The sequence below is a fragment of the Myxocyprinus asiaticus genome, chromosome 5 (genome assembly GCF_019703515.2).
Source record: "Myxocyprinus asiaticus isolate MX2 ecotype Aquarium Trade chromosome 5, UBuf_Myxa_2, whole genome shotgun sequence".
Lineage (NCBI taxonomy): Eukaryota > Metazoa > Chordata > Actinopteri > Cypriniformes > Catostomidae > Myxocyprinus > Myxocyprinus asiaticus.
The window spans coordinates 54,366,448-54,388,625 of NC_059348.1; the positions used below are offsets into that span (position 1 = coordinate 54,366,448).

Below are 22,178 nucleotides of genomic sequence, written 5' to 3' on the forward strand. Positions count from 1 at the left end.
TGTGCTTTTATGCTTTAAAGTGAGTCACTATCAACTGCTATTGTATGGAAATCAGTGATCATGTCATTTTTCAAAAAATTCTCCTTTTGAGTTCCGCAGAAAAATTCTCATTGTGTTACGGGCCGATGCAGAGAAACTCAAAATGCTTTAATATTAGCTGACTGATCGATCTGGCTGATATACTTAGTTCCAAAACAAAATATGTGATGTACGCTCATGTTGGGTCATTCCTGTTTGAGTTGACCTTGTTGCGTGCTTCCTCCTCCAGTCGTCTCTTCCTGTCCAGAGCTTTAGTGGTCGAGCCGCTTCCTGTTCCGCTTTGTTCCTCTTCAACTCTATTGGCCGCCATCCGAGCTCTCTCGTACTCCTCGCAGCGACTCATGTACAGCTGACGTGCTTTACGCAGGTTACTCTCTGCATCGGCCTGATAAACACACAAACCTCTGTATGAATCAACACAACTATAGACACACAAACTATTGCACATGTGGTATAAATCCATTGCAACTTATATATTTTGGTTTCAGAAGGATTTAGCTAGTTTATTCAGTTAGTTGAGGCTGGGTTGAATCTCTACCAGTTTTCTCTTGGCTCTCTGCCAGTGTTCCTTAATATCTCTGCGTTTCTTCTCGTGTTCCTGTCTGCGCTGTGTCATTGGCTGAGAGAGAGAGAGAGCGAGACACATAGTAAGTGTGGTGGATTTATAAAATCTTTAAAGTTTTAATTTACCATAGTGAATATTTGTACCCTATTACAAATCACATTGGCCACAAAAAAACACATATTATATGTTTCTATTATACTGTTATGATAGTATATGTTATTATACTACACAAAGTATTTTATTAAACATTATTACATGGTTCTCTGGAATACTCAATTCTGACCATTCATCCCAGTATTTCGAGTCATCTTTCCTAATCCTACTGTCATTCTGTGATCTCTGCAAGTATGCTAATAAAATTATTTCCACTCAGATCAATATTTAATGTACATTTATTTGGCAAGTAATTGTGTAATAAGCAGGATAATGAGCAGCCAATGGTCATTTTTGCAAAATACACAGAACGGCAGCATAACGGTGATGCAAACTGGAGGTGAAATTCAGCTGTTTCTGGAAACTTTGTGGTGTATTTCTTATTCACGTAATTTCAACGCAAATTATCTTTAACCTCATGTGACCCCGCATCCACATGTTTGGATGGTGTATTTTGGCTTTGCTATAAGCAACGCATAATTTAAATGAATTAAAACCGACTGAATACTGTTCACAACACTCTACGCTGCCATTTAAGGGTTGAACTTCTGGTGCACCGCGTCACGTGACACAACAGTATGACGTCAATTTCCGTGAGGCACTTCTACTGGTGCAGCGCCAACAAAAGTGCATCTGGTAGGAAACCTCTAAGTTTTTTCATTGAAACCTATTTGGGTGTAAAGAGTAGCATCTCTAGTTTCGTTTGATATGCCGCTTTAAAAAATGTACACATTTTTCGCACGTCAGCGTGCTGATAAAGATGAAGTCCACATATGTGGAAATTGGGACCTTATTCCCTCAAAAGTTGAAAAAACTAATTTTAAGCATTAACAGTTCTGTGGGATATTTCACTTCATTTTATTACACATTTTTGTATTTTGTTATCACTGTACAATATGGTTTAATTTGTTAACATTAGTAACTGCATTCCTATATTCACTGTGCATTTTCACATTGAGAATAAATGTATTCATGCAAAAGCTGAAAAATGTTGCTTTCAGAGGCTTTATATGGAGTTATGATGAAAATAAGGTGCATTTCAAACTGTTCTGAGACCAGTGCAGACAGACAGCACACTTGAGGTTAAGTCATTCACTAAATCGGGAGCAAGGGAGCATCCTATAGCTTTCTATGCAGCCAAGTACATTCACCCCTAAAATCCAACTAAAAGTTCAGTTTCAGGCTGCAGATGATGTTTGGCAAACATGGGACAATGATAATCAGTACATAGATTCAGAATTTATAATGTCAAATTTTATCTTAACATGGTTGGCAATTTGCTGGGAATGTTTGGCAGAAGCCCTAGTCCGGGAGATCTTCAACTCGCACCTCCAGAAGAACTTCTCTTGCAGGCCGAGGGAGGCTGGGGACATTGAGTCCGAATGGGTTATGTTCCGGGTCTCCAATGCTGAGGTGGCTGCATTGAGCTGCGGCCTCAAGTTTGTCGGGGCCTGTTGTGGCGACAACCCCCAAACCCGGTGGTGGACACCAGTGGTAAAGGGGGCAGTCAATCTGAAGAAGGAGGCCTTCCAAGCTTGGTTAGCTTGTGGAACTCCTGAAGCAGCTGACGGGTACCAGCGGGCCAAGCGGTACACTGTTCGGGTAGTTGCTGAAGCAAAAACTCGGGCGTGGGAGGAGTTTGGAGAGGCCATGGAAAGAGACTTCCGTCGACCTCGAAGAGGTCTGGCAAACGGTCAGGTGACTCGGGCTGGAGCAGTTCTCTGCCCATGCTGTGTACAGGGGGGAACTGCTGACCTCAACTGGGGATATAGTTGTGCAGTTGAAAGAACACAACGGAGATCTCCTGAACCCCGCCGACACACCTTCTGGGGAGGAATCTGAGGAGGAGGAATCTGAGGAGGACTCGCCCATCACGGTTGCTGAGGTCACTTAGGCCACTGAGGTAGTCAATAAGCTCCTCAGTGACAGGGCTCCGGGGGTGGATAAGACTCGCCCAGAATATCTAAAGGCTCTGGATGTTGTTGGGCTGTCTTGGTTGACATGGCTTTTCAACATTGCGTGGAAGGGGGTACGGTACCCTTGGATTGGTGGTCCCTATTTTTAAGAAAGTAGACAGGAGGATGTGCTCCAACTTTAGGGGGATCACACTCCTCAGCCTCCCTGGGAAAGCCTATGCTTGGGTGCTGGAAAGGAGGTTTCGGCTGGTGGTTGAACCTCCGATTTAGGAGGAACACTGCAGATTCCATCTTGGGTGTGGAACACTGGACCAACTTTTTACCCTCTCGAGAATACTGGAGGGATCATGGGAGTACGCCAAACCAGTCTACATGTGATTTATGGCCTTGGAAAAGGCATACGACCATGTCCCGAGAGGATTTCTGTCTGGGGAGCTTCAGGAGTATGGGGTATCAGGCTCGTTGCTACAAGCCATATGGTCCCTTTATGACTGGAGCAGGAGTTTGGTTCGCATTGCCGGCAGTAAGACAAACTTGTTCCCGGTGAATGTTGGACTCCACCGTTGCCCCTTGTCACTGGTTTTGTTCATAATTTTTATGGACAGAAATTCTAGGCGCAGCCAAGGGGCAGAGGAGGTACAATTCAGTGACCTCAGGATTGCATCCCTGCTTTTTTCAGACGATGTGGTCCTATTGGTTTCATCCGGCAGTGCCCTCCAGTGTTTACTGGGACAGTTTGCAGCTGAGTGTGAAGCGGCAGGAATGAGGATCAGCACCTCCAAGTCCGAGTTCATGGTCCTCTGCTGGAAAAGGGTAGAGTGCCTTCTTCAGGTTGGAGATGAGTGGCTGCCCCAGGTGGAGGAGTTTAAGTATCTAAGTAACCTATTCACAAGTGTTGGGAGATTGGAGCATGAGATTGACAGATGGACCAGAGCAGCATCAGCAGTTATGCAGGCATTGTACCGGTCAGTCGTGGTGAAGAGAGAGCTGAGCCTGAAGGCAAGGCTATCGATTTACCAATCGATCTACGTTCCTACCCTCACCTATGGTCAAGAGATCTGGGTAGTGACTGAAAGGATGAGATCATGGATACAAGTGGCTAAAATGAGTTTTCTTCGTAGGGTGTCTGGCATCAGCCTTAGAGATAGGGTAAGGAGCTCGGACATTTGGGAAGGGTTCAAAGTAGAGTCACTGCTCCTCCGCATCCAAAGAAGCCAGTTGAGGTGGTTTGGATATCTTTCTAGGATGCCCCCCGGGTGCCTCCCTGTAGAGGTATTCTGGGCATGTCCATCCGGGAGGAGACCCCGGGGCAGACCCAGGACAAGCTGGAGAGATTATATCTCTAGGCTGGCCTGGGAACGCCTCAGTATCCTCCCGGGAGAGCTGGCTGAAGTGGCTGGAGAGAGGGAGGTCTGGGTATCCCTACTCAGACTGCTGCCCCCGCTACCCGGACCCGGAAATGCGGGAGAAAATGGATGGATGGATGGATGGATGGTTGGCAGTGATTGGATGATGCTGGCCATTACTTTGAATCAGAATTATATATTCAGCTTTACAGAAAATCAGCTGTAATGTCTGTAATGTCTCAAAAACATGAATAACCAACATTCCTGGACACATAATAAACAAATTGATGAATTTTTTTTTCCATAGCTTAACTTTCTATAGCGTTCTATAGCTTGGTATTATTTAAAATTTCACAACTTAATCCCGCTGTCCACAATGCTGGTTTATTAGGTACTACTAGTTAGAAATCAAAAAGGGAAATGAAAAAATGCACACAGCAGTCACGCTTGGATCTCAGGAGATTAATAGTAAATTAAAATTACATTAAAAATAATAATAGAATCAATAATATATAATAGGCTAATATCCGTCGGGCACTTTCACCGATATATTGGTATCGGCGTATATGTTTACTGATATGCGCAGATATGAAAACTTTTTTCAGAACATATAATGCAGAAAACAATGCTTTAGAATTGGTGTCATTACGTAGTTTGTCCAGCAGAGTGCGCTCCGACTCATTGTTTACAGAGCTGACTCTGAGCTGACGGTGGCTCTGCAGACAGAGCGGAGTTAAGCGGTGCGGAGTTGAGTGATGTCTTTTCGGTAAGCTGCTAACTAGTTTGTGAAATATATACTGGAAAGTTAATAAACAATGACCCCATCATTTTCTCTTTTCAATATAACGTTAACCCTGTCCCTGACAGCCATGACACTTATTTTTATCACATCTGTTTGCTGTTAGCCAGCTAAAGTTTGTCAGTGCAGTCAGTAATGTAGCAGATTGAAAGATAAACATCAGAGTTTCTATTGCAGCTCATCAGACAACGGTGCGGTGGTGGATTGTGTCTGTTGAGTGTTGATTTCATGCTATGCTGTTACCTTGTTGGTGAGATGCAATGCTGGTCCATCTTTCCGTGACAACGAGCTTATAGCTAACTAGCTAACCATGTAGCTACTTTCATTGCTTGTCAGCTGATTGGAAGCTAATGTGTAAACATGTATTCACCAAACTGTTTTGTTCAGGATTCACAGTTTGGTACCCCCTTCAGCCGAACAATTCCAGTCGTTGCATTTATAAAATGTAATATTTAAAAGTCTGGTTTTCCACCATTGAATGTTTCCCCTGAACTTGTATAACAGAATACGGTGTAACACCGCTGCCACTGTTTTTCTCTTGACTCGGCAGGTGTAACTAATTGACTGGCAGTATTAACAGAGTCAGCATTTGACTGATACTAAACAGAACTGATGCTTATTTAGCTATTTATTTTATTTTTATTTATTCTTTATTTTAATGGTCAGCAACTGACTGATACTGAACATACAGTACTGCAGTTTATTTAGCTATTTATTGTATTTTTATTCTTTATTTTCTCAGTGTTCATTTCTAGAATTTGTTGACAATGTATAATAATAATGCCACATATTCTCTGATAAAAATATCTGTTTAAGAAAGCAGTCTTCTGAGTACCTTTGCATAGTCATATCGGTGCAAAATCGGACAATCTACATAGAAAAGGTCTGTTTTCATTCCAGCTCAAAAATTAGCTATATCGGCCGCCATATCAGTAATCGGTGAATTTTCCCCCTCTGAAATCAGTATCGGTCTCAAAAATCCCATATCGGTCGGGCTCTAATAAATAATAATGTAAATTTGAATAAAAAATACAGTCAACAATATTAATATTGCATATTTTTTGGTCGACTAGAAATGCACATTTGACAGTAAAGCATTGATTTTGAATTGGGATGCAGCAATACATTTAGTGATATTAACAACAATTAAATCGGTAAAAGTTAAATTAACACCTACTTTATGTAGGGTTATGTTCAAACATTCTGATAATAGGACTTCTTAACTGATACTGATCTTTCATCAGGCTTTTAATTATTGAATCAACTTTTCCTTCAATTAAAGTTCATTGGAACTGAACATATTTAAAGGAGACAATTTGTGCTTAATTCATGGGCCTCTGGGATCCATCCCTTTTATTAAATTCTCCTTTGTACTTGCCTTATAGAAAATTGATCATAGTTCTTGTATAGTATCCAGAGCTTAACTGTGATATTAGTAAAACTATTATAATCATTACCAGGGTTAGATTATGTAATTATGGTTTCTAAATAAACAAAGTTGAACTTAATGCATTAAATTGATTAGGAATAACAGTTAAGAGATTTATAATGTTACAAATGACTATTTCTCAAACTAGAGACTCTGATGTACATGTCTTCTTGTTGTTGTCCACTTAACTCTCTATTCTGGTTAGATCCAGTTTGATTTCTTCTTTCAAAATAGTAGAGCAAGGAATATCCTTCATCTCTCAAAAGAACAATAGATTTATGAATTTCAGGAGACTTGTGTTTCTTTTTTGCCCATATTTCAAACCAAAATTTGACTTGCAAGTGTAAAGTGACTTGTAAGAAATGCAAGTGTCCTCAATGCTTCAGCAATTGGAAAAAGACACTGTGTTGCGACGTCCATACTTCATTAAGTAGCACAACCGTTTTCAACTGTTCTAATAATAATAGAAAAAATATTGAGTACCAAATTAGCACATTAGGATGATTTCTTAAGGATTACGTGATACAGTATATTCACACTGGAGTAAAGACAACTGCAAATGGGGCTTTGCCATCATGGATAAAACATTTATTTAAAAAAATAAACAAAACACTTATTTCAAAGAGTAATAATAATTTGCAACATCACTAAAGTTTTGGTAGGTATTTTAATTTTATTTTAATTTTTTTATTTAATGCATCCTTTGTGAATAAAAGCATCGATTTCTTACAAAAACAGAAATGTTCTGAAACATCTGAAAACGTTTTGCATATAATTATGCTACATATAATAAATTATATTTACATTTATAAAACTTAGATCATGTAATCTGATTGTACATGCAGTGTTTCAAGAGTTCTGACATTACTATAACGGCACAGGGACACTTTACTCTTTCTATCTCTCCGCTTGTCTGTGTTCTAAAATGCTCTTTACATTTTAGGGTGAAATATGAGCCGTTTCCATTAGATTTCCTAAAACAGTCCTGCAGTGTGACAAATCAATAATAAAAAAAATATGGATATTTTATGTATTTTCTCTTAATTAATATTAATACCATTAATTACATAAAAACCTGTATTAATAAATAATAAATAATAATAATAATAATGTATTAATAACATAATAAATTTTATTAATAATTAATTAAATAAAACTATTTACATATATAAATAAATAATTGTAAATAAAGTAGGGTACAGGATAAAGACATGTTTAGTGAACTGCCCACCTACAGAAAAAAAGTACAATACTTTCTCTCTTTTGGCTGTAAAACTGCAGGCCTCTGTGTGTGTGTGTGTGTGTGTGTGTGTGTGTGTGTGTGTTTTACCTGTAGAAAAGTGTGTGTGTAGATGTTGTTTGTGGCCTGTTGTAAACCAGAGCTCTGTTCTGAGTCCTGCTCAAGAGCCAGAGAGAAGATAGACAACAACGGCATGTGTTCCTGACAGAGAGACAGACAGACAACGCTGAGAAACGCTTCTTTACAGTATATACTGTAATCCTGTGAGATATAGACACAACCAGACTCAGAACAGCTCAACATTTAAACTGTCACTACAAAGTATTTGGATGCTTAAAAGTGTTTTTGTATTAGACAATTAAATGTGAACTAACATGAACTTATAATGAACAGTTGTATAACAATAAGAATGATTAATACAGTAAATACTGCAAAAAATATTGTATATTGTTAGTTCATGAACTAATGTCAACAAATGTAACCTTATTATAAAGTGCTACCCAAACTACTCTTTGTGCTTGAAAAGTGTGCTTATGCTGTTTTATCTTAAAACAAATGCTTGCTTTGATATCCTAATGCAATTATATTTTAAACGCATTTTAAAAGTGAAGCACACAGATTTTCTACCTGTGTGATGCTCTGTTTGCTGGACTGACAGAGTCGCTGAAGACCTTTTGAAAACTCGTTCTCTGTGACAGAAAGAATGGGAGACACAAATAAACAAAATACAATCCTAACTGAGTTTTATATAGACATATTCAGAGGTCTTGGTGGGCTGAACTATTTATTAATCTGGATTTAAAAACAAAACATTATTTTATGATAATTAACGGCTTACTGTACATTACTACACAACTAATCAAATAAATAAATAAACTTAAAATATAGCTTTTTATACATATTTTTTATTATTTTTATTTATTAATTTGTATAAACATGATTATTTATTACTTTTATAAATATTAGTATTCTTTATTAATTTTATAAATATTATTATTATTTATTATTTTTTATAAATATAAATATTTTTATTTTATTTAGTAGAACATAGGCTGGTTAATGTAGGTTAATTACACGTGTTATGAAAACATTTGACCAGAGAATGTATCGACCAATTACAATCAAGTATTTCAGAGAGCTAGGCGTATACATAAGCAATCACTCAGCCAATCAGACATAATAATGTAAACTGCATGGTGTTACCAAGAGCGATTCTCTTGTCTATGTAGTTGATGATGTCCTTCATATATTTAGCGATCCATTTGGCGTAATTTAGAGCCGAGTCGACTCCGCCTTCACTGCGCTGCAGGAGAATATCAACTTCCTGTGGACTCACTGCTGACACACACGTAACGTGCATGTTTACATTTATTCTTTTGGCAGAAGGTTTTATCCAAAGCAACTTATAGTACAGTGCATTCAAACTATAATCAAATATGTACTGTGTGTATTATCTTTTAAAACAGCAGATAGTGTGCCGCTCCAAGCATACATAAAGACAAAAGAAAGGATGGAAGACACTCACTGCAATCCAGCTGGTCATATTTGCCTCCTCCATCAGAGCCCTGAGCTGAAGACACTCTGTACAGATCCTCCATAGACTACACGTTAACACACACACACACACAAAGGTCTAAGTTTAAAGGGATGGTTCAACCAAAAAAGACAATTCTGTCATAATTGACTCTGTGACCAGGGCCTGTCAAGCTCCACTATCAAAGTAGACCATTGACTTGTGTGCTATATTCCATGTCTTATGAAGTCATATAATAGCTTTGTGCAAAGAAACAAACTAAAATGTAAGTAAAATTTGGCATGTAAATCTGCCATTGGTTCTTGCATGCTGATTGTGATGTGGCAAGACTGAATATGCGAAAGTGTGAATGACATTTGAGAGCTATGGCAGAGGGGAACATTTTCAGTTAATAATTACTTAAATTTCAGCCTGTTCCTCACAAAAAGTTTTCGTCTGACTTTCATCTGACACTTTATAATGGCACAATTTGTTTATAATTAATTATTTATAAATCATTGTTCCTACATTAATTCATTAATAAAGTATACACAAATAGTACGTTATTCATTTATAAAGTATTTATAAAGCATTAGTTTATAGTCACTTATTTATAAATCACTGTTCCTACTTTGTTAATTCATTAATAGAGTATGTACAAATAGTATGTTATTCATTTATAAAGTATTTATAAAGCATTAGTTTATAGTCACTTATTTATAAATCACTGTTCCTACATTGTTAATTCATTAATAGAGTATGTACAAATAGTATGTTATACATTTATAAATAAAGTATTTATAAACCATTAGTTTATAGTTACTTATTTATAAATCACTGTTCCTACAATGTTCATTAATAAATGTACAAATAGTATGTTATTCATTTATAAATAAAGTATTTACACAGCATTAGTTTTAGTTAATTAATTATTTATAAATCATTGTTCCTACATTAATTCATTAATAAAGTATCCACAAATAGTATGTTATTCATTTATAAATAAAGTATTTACACAGCATTAGTTTTAGTTAATTATTTATAAATCATTGTTCCTACAATGTTCATTAATAGAGTATGTACAAATAGTATATTATTCATTTATAAATCAAGTATTATAAAGCATTAGTTTATAGTTACTTATTTATAAATCACTGTTCCTACAATGTTCATTAATAATGTACAAATAGTATGTTATTCATTTATAAATAAAGTATTTACACAGCATTAGTTTTAGTTAATTAATTATTTATAAATCATTGTTCCTACATTAATTCATTAATAAAGTATCCACAAATAGTATGTTATTCATTTATAAATAAAGTACTTACACAGCATTAGTTTTAGTTAATTATTTATAAATCATTGTTCCTACATTGTAAATTCATAAATAATGAACAATTAGTATGTTATTCATTTATAAAGTATTTATAAAGCATTAGTTTATAGTCACTTATTTATAAATCACTGTTCCTACATTGTTAATTCATTAATAGCGTATGTACAAATAGTATGTTATTCATTTATAAATCAAGCATTATAAAGCATTAGTTTACATTTAATTATTTGTAAATCACTGTTCCTACAATGTTAATTAATTAATAGAATGTATACAAATTGTATGTTATTCATTTATAAATAAAGTATTTATAAACCATTAGTTTATAGTTACTTATTTATAAATCACTGTTCCTACAATGTTCATTAATAGAGTATGTACAAATAGTATGTTATTCATTTATAAATCAAGTATTATAAAGCATTAGTTTATAGTTAATTAATCATTTATAAATCATTGCTCCTACATTGTTAATACATTAATAGAATGTATACAAATTGTATGTTATTCATTTATAAATAAAGTATTTATAAAGCATTAGTTTATAGTTAATTAATCATTTATAAATCATTGCTCCTACATTGTTAATACATTAATAGAGTATATACAAATAGTAAGTTATTCATTTATATTTTCTGTTTCAAATAATTTATTATTGTTTAATAAGTTCATATATGACCAGTTTGATAATGATTTTTCATCTTTAGTTTATGGTTAACTTGTTAACCATATCTAACTGATGTACTGTACTTCATTTGATGCAAACCAGTGTTAAAGAAGTGTTTACACTAAGAAGGTATAAACCTGTAATTACTAAAGAAATTATTTATACATTTATATATGTAATAAATTGGACATATATGAATGCTTAATTAAAGGAATATTCCGGGTTCAATATAAATTAAGCTCAATCGACACCATTTGTGTCATAATGTTGATTACAACAAATATATATATATATATATATATATTTTTATATTATAAATTTTTATATACAATTTCATTACCATAAAGATGTAACACCGTGAACCGACCGTAAAAACAACTTTACAGCTTAAATAATACATATAAAAATAAAAAAAATAACAAGTTTTGACAGAAAAATTATTGTAATTGCTTTTATAAAATTAGAAGCTTAATATTTCTGCCTTTAAACACTCCAGAAATTGGCCTCATTCACTTCTATTATCCAATTTATACATATCCAATTCATTACATATATGTAAATGCACAAATAATTTCATTATTAACTGTGAATTTATGCATTCTTAGTGTTTTCAAACACTTCTTTCCCTCTGGCTTGCATCAACTAAAATACATAAGTTATGCTTGAATAAGAAGTTGCTTACTAAGGATGAAAAACCAGTATCATATTGCACAAATATGAACTTATTAAACAATAATAAATTGTTTGCTACAGTGGACTATTATTGTACTAATAATGTTGGAAAAATCATTTATAAATTGTCCATTAACTACAAACTAATGCTTTACAAATACTTTATGCCATGTAGATGTTATAAAGTGTTACCATCCTATTTTAAGATGAATGATAACAAACTAGCCTTTATTTTACTTGCAATTGTTCTTAGAAATATCGATAAAAATCACAAGAATACAATTAATTCATCAAAGACGACTCCTAAGTATGATTCACGTGTAAGAATGATGATTTCACAACAGAGCCCCTCTGACTGTCACATTTATATCCATATCACTAATTACATGTTTATGACTTTATTACAAAAAATAAAAGTTTAAATGCTCACTCTTTTACCACTATTACAGCTCGTTCTTTAACCATTCTTTATAAAAGCAGAATCGAATTTGAGTGTTTCAACTTTGGTCAAATGTCCAGATATCGGATATGTATCTGATTTAGAACCACATTTGTAAGTGGCTTATAATGGATGTGAAAAAAGCTGATCTCACGCGTGTACATGTTTTGTGTTTACAAGTATGCAACAATATCCAATCTGTTTCGGATGAGAGTAAAACAAATCTGATTTACTGTGGCAGTGCTTTTTGGAGCTTGACAGCCCATGGTCACTGTATGCTTTCATTGTTTGGAAAAGAGCAGCTTGGACATTCTGAAAAACATCTCCTTTTGTGCTCACTGGAACAAAGAAAGTCAAACGGGTTTGAAACAACATAAGGGTGAGTAAATGATGACAGACTTTTACATTTTTGTTTGCACTACTCCTTTTAATGCAGAGGTCAGCGTCAGATACATGTGGTGAGATTGTAGTATTGTACAGTACACATCACTTCCTTCTCTGTGGGTGGATGGGTTGATTTACAGAATTACTTCACCTTTTTGCGGCTGACACCCATAAATATCTCGCACGATCTGGACAAAGCAGTTCGGTCATTTGTCGAAAATGCATTTGACAACTCTACCGATATTACGTTTTATTTATTCCCTGAAACAAACAACGGAAGAGAAACGTCTGGTTCTTGGTGTGGTACTTCTGGGAAACGATATGCATGCTTTTTTATGAACATGATTCAATGATTAATTTGTCATCAAATGACGTCCTAAAGAAGTGTTGTGAAGACTCCCGTCGAGCTGCAGTGAGTTTGTACAGAGGAAACAATATGCTCGCAAATGCAATGCAGGATGCAGCCCACACACTCGCTTTCAGCTAAATCTGCACTGTTCGCACTTTGACACACACACACACACACTCACCCTGCTCTTTTCTGTCGGTGGTAATGACAGGAGAGTTGTGCTGTCGATTTCTCCCATCAACAACTCTGAAACACTGAAAGACAGAAAAAAGCAGTTAGTTAGACTAAGCTGATTATTACACCTAAATGGTAAAAACGTAGTAACTGAGCGGTTGTTCGGTGTTAAAGCAGAGCGTCGGGTCTTACTTGCTGCTGAAGGCCACAGCGATGGTCTCGATGGCCTTCTCAAAATCTTTCTTTTGAGCATCAGTGGTGCATTCATAGCTGAACCCTGAAAAGAAACATTTCACTGTCCCATCTCTTCTAAAACAAACTCATGCTTCTGTTTATACTGTAATGTCACATTTAAAGACAAAAGCAGTATTTCTGTTGGTCAAACCAGTTTAGCTCATGTCCATATACAAATTCAATAATACAGGTATTCGGGTATAAACAGACTGAATTCATGACAACTATGTGACTGCAATTGTGTGATCCAGTGTGGAGTGGAGCTAATAAAAAACAAACGATGTTTTTAAGTTTAATGCTCTATCGAAGTTTAAATCAACAAAACCGACCTCCCTACCCTAAACCTAACCGATAGTGTCATAAAAAGCAAATGTGAAATGAAAAACACAATTGTGTCCTTTTGTGGTGCTTTTATGAAACTTTCGTCTCACGTGTCAACGTGCATGCTCTTCAAGACTCGTACCCCGACCCTTTACATCACAAGTGCAACGCTCTATCAGTTGAGCTATCGTGCGATTTGATCACACTCGAACGAGCTTGCTATAGTAAAAGTGTTTAGATGTCATAACCATTGTCCATTGTGGAACAGAGCGAAAAGTGTCAAAGTCATTGTTGTTGTAGCACCTCTAGTGTTCATTTCACCAGAAAACTAACGCGAAACGTTCAACGAGCAATGAGAAATAATTTTACAAAAATGCAGGTATAGCAACGTGATTCTATGAGACCAGGGTGCACTAAATACAGTTTAAGTGGTTGAGAAATCTAGCAATACATGACCCTCTCTCTAATAACTGTACAAAACTATTTGAATACACTCAAACATGTTTAACTGAACATGTAAAACAATAAATAGATATTTTATGGTGAAATTGAGTTAGTCGCAGTATTTTAATTATGTTGGCTTGACGAAGCCAACATACTGTTATTCTACAAACTTTGTTCAGGGTTTTATTTAAAATCTCTAAACCGAGATTTCTAACACTAACTCCGCCTAGAGCTTTGAAGCTACATCCACTATACTCGGCACAGATGTCCAGACTGTTCTGCATTGGACTCTATGCATGGTCACTTCCACGTTTTGCCTCAGGGGGCTCACTTACTCCCGCTCAGTGCTGGAAACTATTTCCTTCTACAATGACGAGACGACTCAAGGGGAAATGACTTTTCACATGCATTATTTACAGGAGTTTCTGCGGATGACATTGGACAATATCCATCGCACATTGAGACACGGAGCTGTTGCTCCATCCGGAGCTGTTGCTCCATCCAGTAAAAAGAAGAAGGATGTTTAACAACATGTAAGTTACTTCGACCACAATGAGGGTGAATATCCACAAGTCATAGACCAGCACTGGCTCAGCAAGGTCCCTGTTTCTGACAGTATTAAACATGTAATTATTTTGATTCATTTTTCTAGATAAAGTAAAGCCCTCTGTGATATTATAAGTATAATCCTCCAGCTTCACAGCAAATGCTGGAGTGAACGGTCATATATTTCTTAACATAGTGACTCTTGGGGGGGGGGGCTGGGTAGCTCAGCGAGTATTGACGCTGCTAATCCAGGGCGTGCTGAGTGACTCCAGCCAGGTCTCCTAAGCAACCAAATTGGCCCGGTTGCTAGGGAGGGTAGAGTCACATGGGGTAACCTCCTCGTTGGTCACTATAATGTGGTTCTCGCTCTCGGTGGGGCGCGTGGTGAGTTGGTCATGGATGCCACACTGGATGGTGTGAATTTTTTCTCCCCTTTTTCTCCCCAATTTGGAATGCTCAATTCCCAACGTGCTCTAAGTCCTCGTGGTGGTGTAGTGACTCGTCTCAATCCGGGTGGCAGAGGACGAATCTGAGACCGTCAATCCATGCATCTTATAACGTGGCTTGTTGAACGCGTTACTGCAGAGACGTAGTGTGTGTGGAGGTTTCACGCTATCCACCGCAGCATCCACGCACAACTCACCACGCGCCCCACCGAGAGCGAACCACATTATAGCGACCACGAGGAGGTTACCCCATGTGACTCTACCCTCCCTAGCAACCGGACCAATTGGTTGCTTAGGAGACCTGACTGGAGTCACTCAGCACACCCTGGATTCAAACTCACGACTCCAGGTGTGGTAGTCAACGTCAATACTCGCTGAGCTACCCAGGCCCCCATCCTGTCCCGTTTCTAAAAGATTTGTCATGTGTGTATGTGGGGATCTATCGAACTGAAGAGAACACTAATGATGGACGAATGCTTTCGAGAAAGTAACTGTTACACTCCCTTTTTTTCTTTTATTTGCAAAAACAAATAAACAGACCGTTAACAATGATGCAATAGTTCGACACAATAAATCTAGATTAAAATGTGTGTTAACACTTTACAATAAGGTTCCATTCGTTAATATGCATTATGTTTGCTGAATACGATACCGGAAGCCCCCTGAGCCTTGACTGGAAATACGTAAGCTACGTTCCGTGCATAGAGTCTATAGCAGGGGTGGGCAATTGTTTTGGAACAGGGGCCACATCAGGCTTTAAGTAGTGCATAGGGGGCCACATTGTATTCCTTTTGAGATACAGTGTTCCGCATTGATTTAGTTCTTGTATCTTTTAAGCCCAGAAATAGTAGTGTACTCAATTTTCTGAAGTGTATATGTGACTAATGGGGCTATTCTGCAATTGCCTAAAGTACTGCATTGCTCTACAAAGGTAGATACTTTTCTATCAGGCATTAAAAAACTGAATAAAGGCTGAGCTTATTATAAATCATTTATTTTACCATCTCTACTTCCCTGTTAATTTATTATTCAATTTAACACTCTCTACATCAGGGGTCTGTTTTAATAATAAAAAAAAAAAAATTATAGAACTTTTAATGTTTGTCGCAAAGCGGGCGAGTTTACTTATTTTATTAAAGGGTCATGATGCAGGTCTCGTCACTGGTTTAGCTTTCCATTCAGCACATAACTGAATAAAACAGGCTGCCTAACTATAATAAATGATTACTGCAAGCAGTGGCGGATTTAGGCATGGGCGACATGGGCAGTTGCCCAGGGCGGCATCTTGCGGGGGGGCGGCATGAGGCACCCACAAAGAGACAAGTCAACAACTTTGGGGGCATGTTGAAGCGGGTTTCGCACAAGGCGCCATACAATCACACATGAGAGATCGATAAATAGAGAGCGAGAGCTAGAAAGAGCGCACTCGCATGCATGGTTCCCAGATTCCACAAAATAAGTGTAACATTAGGTGGAATATTTCAAATTTGCCCAAGTATAAATCTCTAACTGAGGGGTTGTATCTCTTATCTGGCAACCCTGAGCATGTTAAATGCTTGTGGAGGTGTGTTACGTCCCAATGCAAGATAACTGAAATATCCAATGAAAAAAATCGCTTTTAGAATAAATGAGCCACGGGCCAGAGTAAACCATATGGAGGGCTGGATCTGGCCCGTGGACCGCAAGTTGCCCATCTGTGGTCTATAGTGTGCTATGTAACTGATAAGACTTACACTTTTTGCACAATGGACGATCAAAAATTTGAAAAATCACATAGACTTACATTGACGGAATGTTCAAATGCGCCAAAAGAATGCTTGTTAATTCAAACTCCAATTGTCAAAAATTCAAATGTAAACAAACCCACAAAAGGCCTTTGATCTGCTTTAAGTTGCGCTCTCTCTCTCTCTCTCTCTCTCTCTCTCTCTCTCTCTCTCTTTTATTTATCTTTATCTATCTGACTATGCCACACTACAGTCTGTCTGACTAGCTAGCTGGCTGTTTGTCTGACTGTAATGTCTTCAAATTTTAAAACTAGTTTAAACTTAACATCAGAGTTTATGTTGACAAACTTTACCTATTTAGTTAAAAATGCTGTTTTTTCAGATTTAAAATAAGTATGTTTTAATAAAGCGTGGCTGACACATCTAAACACAGTTATGTGGAATCACTTCACATTTTTCACTGTCAGAATTTGAGGCCATGCACACATTTTAAACACTCAGTGTGGGATTTGTGGTTTTTCTTGTTAAGAACAGATGGCAGCTGGGTAACACTTTATATTAAGGGTCCACAATAATGCACTAGCCATGCATGAATAAGACTATACCAGTAGTTAATAATTAACTGGATGAAGAGTATGGCTATCTTAGCCATAATTTACAACTTATTAAGCATCTTATTTTTGTGTAGAACAAGGGTGTGCAAACTTTTTCTACTGGGGGCCAGATGCAAAACGAAATAAGGTGTCGTGGGCCAAATTGTTGTGATAATTTAAAAAAAAAGGTAGATGCTACAAGATTGCCACTATTGCATCATCTTTATATATTTTTTTTTTCCTCCCCTTTTTCTCCGCAATTTGGAATGCCCAATTCCCAATGCGCTCGATGTCCTCGTGGTGGTGTAGTGACTCGCCTCAATCCGGGTGGCGGAGGACGAATCTCAGTTGCCTCCACGTCTGAGACCGTCAATCCGCGCATCTTATCACATGGCTTGTTGAGTGTGTTGCCGTGGAGACACAGCACGTGTGGAGGCTTCACGCTATTCTCCGCAGCATCCAGGCACAACTCACCACGCGTCCCACCGAGAGCGAGAACCACATTATAGCGACCACGAGGAGGTTACCCCATGTGACTCTACCTTCCCTAGCAACCAGGCCAATCTGGTTGCTTAGGAGACCTGACTGGAGTCACTCAGCACGCCCTGGGATTCAATCTCACGAACTCCAGGGGTGGTAGTCAGCATCTTTACTCGCTGAGCTACCCAGGCCCCCTGGATTTTGTGTTTTTAAATTTTGACGTGCATTTTGTGTCACTGAAAGCACATACATTGATCAGCCACAACATTAAAACCACTGACAGATGAAGTGAATAACTTTTATTATCTTGTTACAATGGCACCTGTCATGGGGTGGGATATATTAGGCAGCAAGTGAACAGTCAGTTCTTGAATTTCATGCGTTGGAAGCAGGAAAAATGGGCAAGCGTAAGGATCTGAATGACTTTGACAAGGGCCAAACTGTGATGGCTAGACGACTGGGTCAGAGCATCTCCAAAACGGCAGGTCTTGTGGGGTGTTCCTGGTATGCAGTGGTTAGTACCTGCCAAAAGTGGTCCATGGAAGGACAACCGGTGAACCGGTAACAGGGTCATGGGCCCATGCTGATCCCTGTCCACCTCCGAAAGTGCCTACAATGGGCACGTGAGCGTCAGAACTGGACCATGGAGCAACGGAAGAAGGCCTGGTCTGATGAATCACGTTTTTTTTAATTCATGTGGACGGCCAGGTGCATGTGCGTTGTTTACCTGGGAAAGAGATGGCAGCAGGATGCACTATGGGAAGAAGGCAGGCCGGCGGAGGCAGTGTGACGCTCTGGGCAATGTTCTGCTGGGAAACCTTGGGTCCTGACATTCATGTGGATGTTACTTTGACACGTACTACCTACCTAAAGACTGTTGCAGACCACGTACACCCCTTCATGGCAATGGTATTCCCTGATGGCAGTGGCCTCATTCAGCAGGATAATGTGCCTTGACCCACTGTGCACTTAATAAACTCTGTATGGCTGCTCACACAACGGCAGCCCTACTCAGCTGTATGATGCGTGGTATCTGGGAATTTTAACAAGAACGAGTACATGAGCAAATTGTCTAACCTGATAGCAGTCCTATAACAATGCATCATTCCTTTTGGGTGGAACTTCATCCATGGAAATCTGGGGTTTTCCTCGGCAGTGGATGAAGCTGGTAGCGACTGCAAAGAAAACGAGCTAGTGGAGATACTGCGCTGTAAAATGTGGCTGTATGTGATAGCGACGTCCAGTGTTCAGAATATGCATTTCATATAATTTCTTAATAATGAGCCAAATTCTGTACTATTTTTAAAATCTCTCGCGGGCTGCACCAGCGCAGTCGGCGGGCTGCAGATGGCCCGCGGGCTGTAGTTTGGACACCCCTGGTGAAGAAAGTAATGCAATAAATGTGCAATTTCAGAGATCCATCTTAAATCAAATTTACTAAACAATATTAAGCCAGTAAGTAAGGCTAATTAGTATTGGCTTTACAAAGCTGTTACTTCTAAATTACTAAAATCTTTTATAAAAGATAACTTGACCCCCTGTTCTAAAGTGAACAAGTTAATGGTTTGTTTTGCATTTATTAGGGCGTAGGTATACACCGATGTATCGGCTTCCTATATTTATCGGCCAATTACTGACCAAACTAAAACCATCGGCATATCGGTTATAAGCATGAAAACACAGATATGAAAAAACTATGGTTCATAGTTAATGCGGAAAAAATGCCATAAATGGACGTGACTGTTATGAAAGCGGCACTTAGTGTACCTATATCCAAAATGCTTTGAAACCTGCTAAATATTGGAAATGCTATCGGCGTTTAGTTTTTTTTTTTTTTATCAGTATTATACCGGACAAAACATTTAATGTCGCTTCATCCTTATTAGGTGGTATTCAAGTTTATATAAATGTATTAAGACAGCAATTATGACTAATTATATTGCTTTTAATAAGTTTTACTAAAGATTTGCTAAAATTTTGAACCAAAGACATCTTCACCGACTCAGTTTATTGGATTTTTAAGGCACATATTTGGTGGTATTTTAAGTTTTATCATCTTTATTTATTTATTTTTTTCTCCCCAATTTGGAACGCCCAATTCCCAATGCGCTCCAAGTCCTCGTGGTGACGTAGTGACTCACAACACCCTTTTTTCAATCCGGGTGGCGGAGGACGGATCTCAGTTGCCTCCACGTCTGAGTCAAACCGTCAACCCGTGCATCTTATCACATGGCTTGTTGAGCGTGTTACCGTGGAGACGTAGCGCGTGTGGAGGCTTCACGCTATTCTCCGCAGCATCCACACACAACTCACCACGCACCCCACCGAGAGCGAGAACCACATTATAGTGACCACGAGGAGGTTACTCCACGTGACTCTACCCTCCCTAGCAACCGGGCCAATTTGGTTGCTTAGGAGACCTGGCTGGAGTCACTCAGCACGCCCTGGGTTCGAACTCGCGACTCCAGGGGTGGTAGTCAGCATCGCTGAGCTACCCAGGCCACAAGTTTTATTATCTTTATTAACAATACTAAGATTAATTAGTATTAGATATACTAAATTGATCCTAATGAATTGCTAAAATTTAAAAATAAAGACAATGTGACTCCCTTTTCTAAAGTGAAACATTTACTTACACAATTTAATGATTAGTTTGACATTTATTAAGTGTTTACAGTATGTGTAGTAAACAAAACAAAAAAAGGTTTAGAGTTTTACTTTAATCAAAACCAATAACATGATTAGTTTAAATGTTCACCTATAGGGGGTTGAGTTGTCTTTATTAGAAGATTTAATAGTTACAGCTTTGTAAATCCATTACTGAATAGCCTTATTTACTGGCTCAATGCTGTTTAGTGAACTTGAAGTATGATATCTGAAATTGAGCATTAATTACATACTTTCTAAACAAAAACAAGATGTTTATTTAGTTGTAAATTATGGGTAAGACAGCCTTACTATTCAATCAGTTAATTATTAATTACTCACTTATTCATGCTTAACAAGTAAATTATTGTGGACCCTTAAAATAAAATGTTACCGGTAGTTGTCTGGTAACAGCTGATTTAGTATCTGATGTAGTAATTACACATCGCTTCTTGCTTTATATAATTTAATAACAGTTTTCATGTTTGTGGTGAAGTCTTTGCGTCAGGTATGCTATTGCAAATGTTGATGTGTTTGCAATCATGATTTGTGGTTTTAGATCAGTGAGAGAGCGAGAGAGAGGTGTACGAGGGACAGACCCATGATGATGAGTTTGACACGGCTGTTGGACTGACCTTTGACCTTTGAGATAAGAGTGCCTGCTGCGGTGAGCGTTTCCACAGTGTTGAGCAGAGGATACGTGCTGATTACCTGCCGCAAGACACGCAGAACTTCTCCTAAACACTCGTGAACGGCTGATCTGTTGTGCGGCTCCTCTTTCACTGCAGAGAGAGACATTTAATATTATTGACAACATATAAATAAAAAGTTGCTGTATTCATAAATTCAGTCATATTTACAGTGGCACCAGAAGATATTTGGACACTTTTTTTGTGAAATGCTTTTGCGAGAAAAGTGAGCTTGTGCTTATTTTTTTTTTAAAAATGACAAGCTTTGATATTTTGTTGTTGTGAGTTCTGTGGCTCGAAACGTCACCAAGGTGTATTTTTGGAGCGGTTGTGTGCTGTTTTTTTTCTTCTTTCGACTGTTTTTTCCTCTTTTTTTTTTTTTTTTTAATCGAGCACCTCCAAAGAGCATTTTTGCCATTGGATGTGCATGCTTTTGCTTACTATTTTGTTATCCAATTCAATTAAATTCAAATATTTGTAAGTGCGACTCAAGTGTCCAAACAATTTTGGGGGCCGCTGTATAACACACATACATGCAATGGTGCTTTAACTCAGTGTTGCCACATATTAGGAAGTAGACCAACTCCTGTTCCGCCTCTTATATTTTCACCAAAATATGTCAGTTATTTGTCCACTTCCTACCAACCCCATCCCACAATGCACTTCTCTGTGCCCATACATTCTGTTCAATCCCATAAGAGGGAACTTGGTCACACACAGTGCACTGATCCTACGCACATACATCGATATTATAGTAAATGGGAAGTACTGTATGTCTTGGTATGAGTCTTGAAATATATGTTGCGATTAAATCAGAGCTTTGTTCTGTTTTAACATTATCACACAATTTTGGATCACCTACATTGTATATTAACATCAGCAGCTATGTACAAAATAATGCCGGTGTTTTCGGTTGGGGAAAAGAGCAAAAGTTTGGTTGCTGAAATCGTATCTGTTTCAGAGAGACAATGAAAGCTGTTGTTTTGCACAACAAAAGTTCTTGTGTGACTTTCAGGCCTAAATGCATGTGG

The 22,178-nt window shown here is 37.8% G+C and overlaps 1 protein-coding gene across 3 annotated transcripts in view; it reads right to left on the bottom strand.

Moving 5' to 3' along the window:
• LOC127441325 (rho GTPase-activating protein 45-like) overlaps nucleotides 1-22,178 on the bottom strand; it is a 51,523-nt gene that overhangs the window by 20,249 nt on the left and 9,096 nt on the right. For 2 of the 3 annotated variants that reach the window (XM_051698606.1, XM_051698608.1), the window contains 9 exons: nucleotides 21,094-21,240; nucleotides 13,217-13,301; nucleotides 13,032-13,104; nucleotides 9,013-9,088; nucleotides 8,691-8,825; nucleotides 8,115-8,176; nucleotides 7,578-7,688; nucleotides 578-658; nucleotides 245-424 (listed from right to left, as the gene is read on the bottom strand). In XM_051698606.1, coding sequence (XP_051554566.1) covers nucleotides 245-424; nucleotides 578-658; nucleotides 7,578-7,688; nucleotides 8,115-8,176; nucleotides 8,691-8,825; nucleotides 9,013-9,088; nucleotides 13,032-13,104; nucleotides 13,217-13,301; nucleotides 21,094-21,240 — 950 coding nt within the window. The remainder of the gene's footprint in view (nucleotides 1-244; nucleotides 425-577; nucleotides 659-7,577; nucleotides 7,689-8,114; nucleotides 8,177-8,690; nucleotides 8,826-9,012; nucleotides 9,089-13,031; nucleotides 13,105-13,216; nucleotides 13,302-21,093; nucleotides 21,241-22,178) is intronic. The other variant, XM_051698607.1, reaches the window with a different exon arrangement.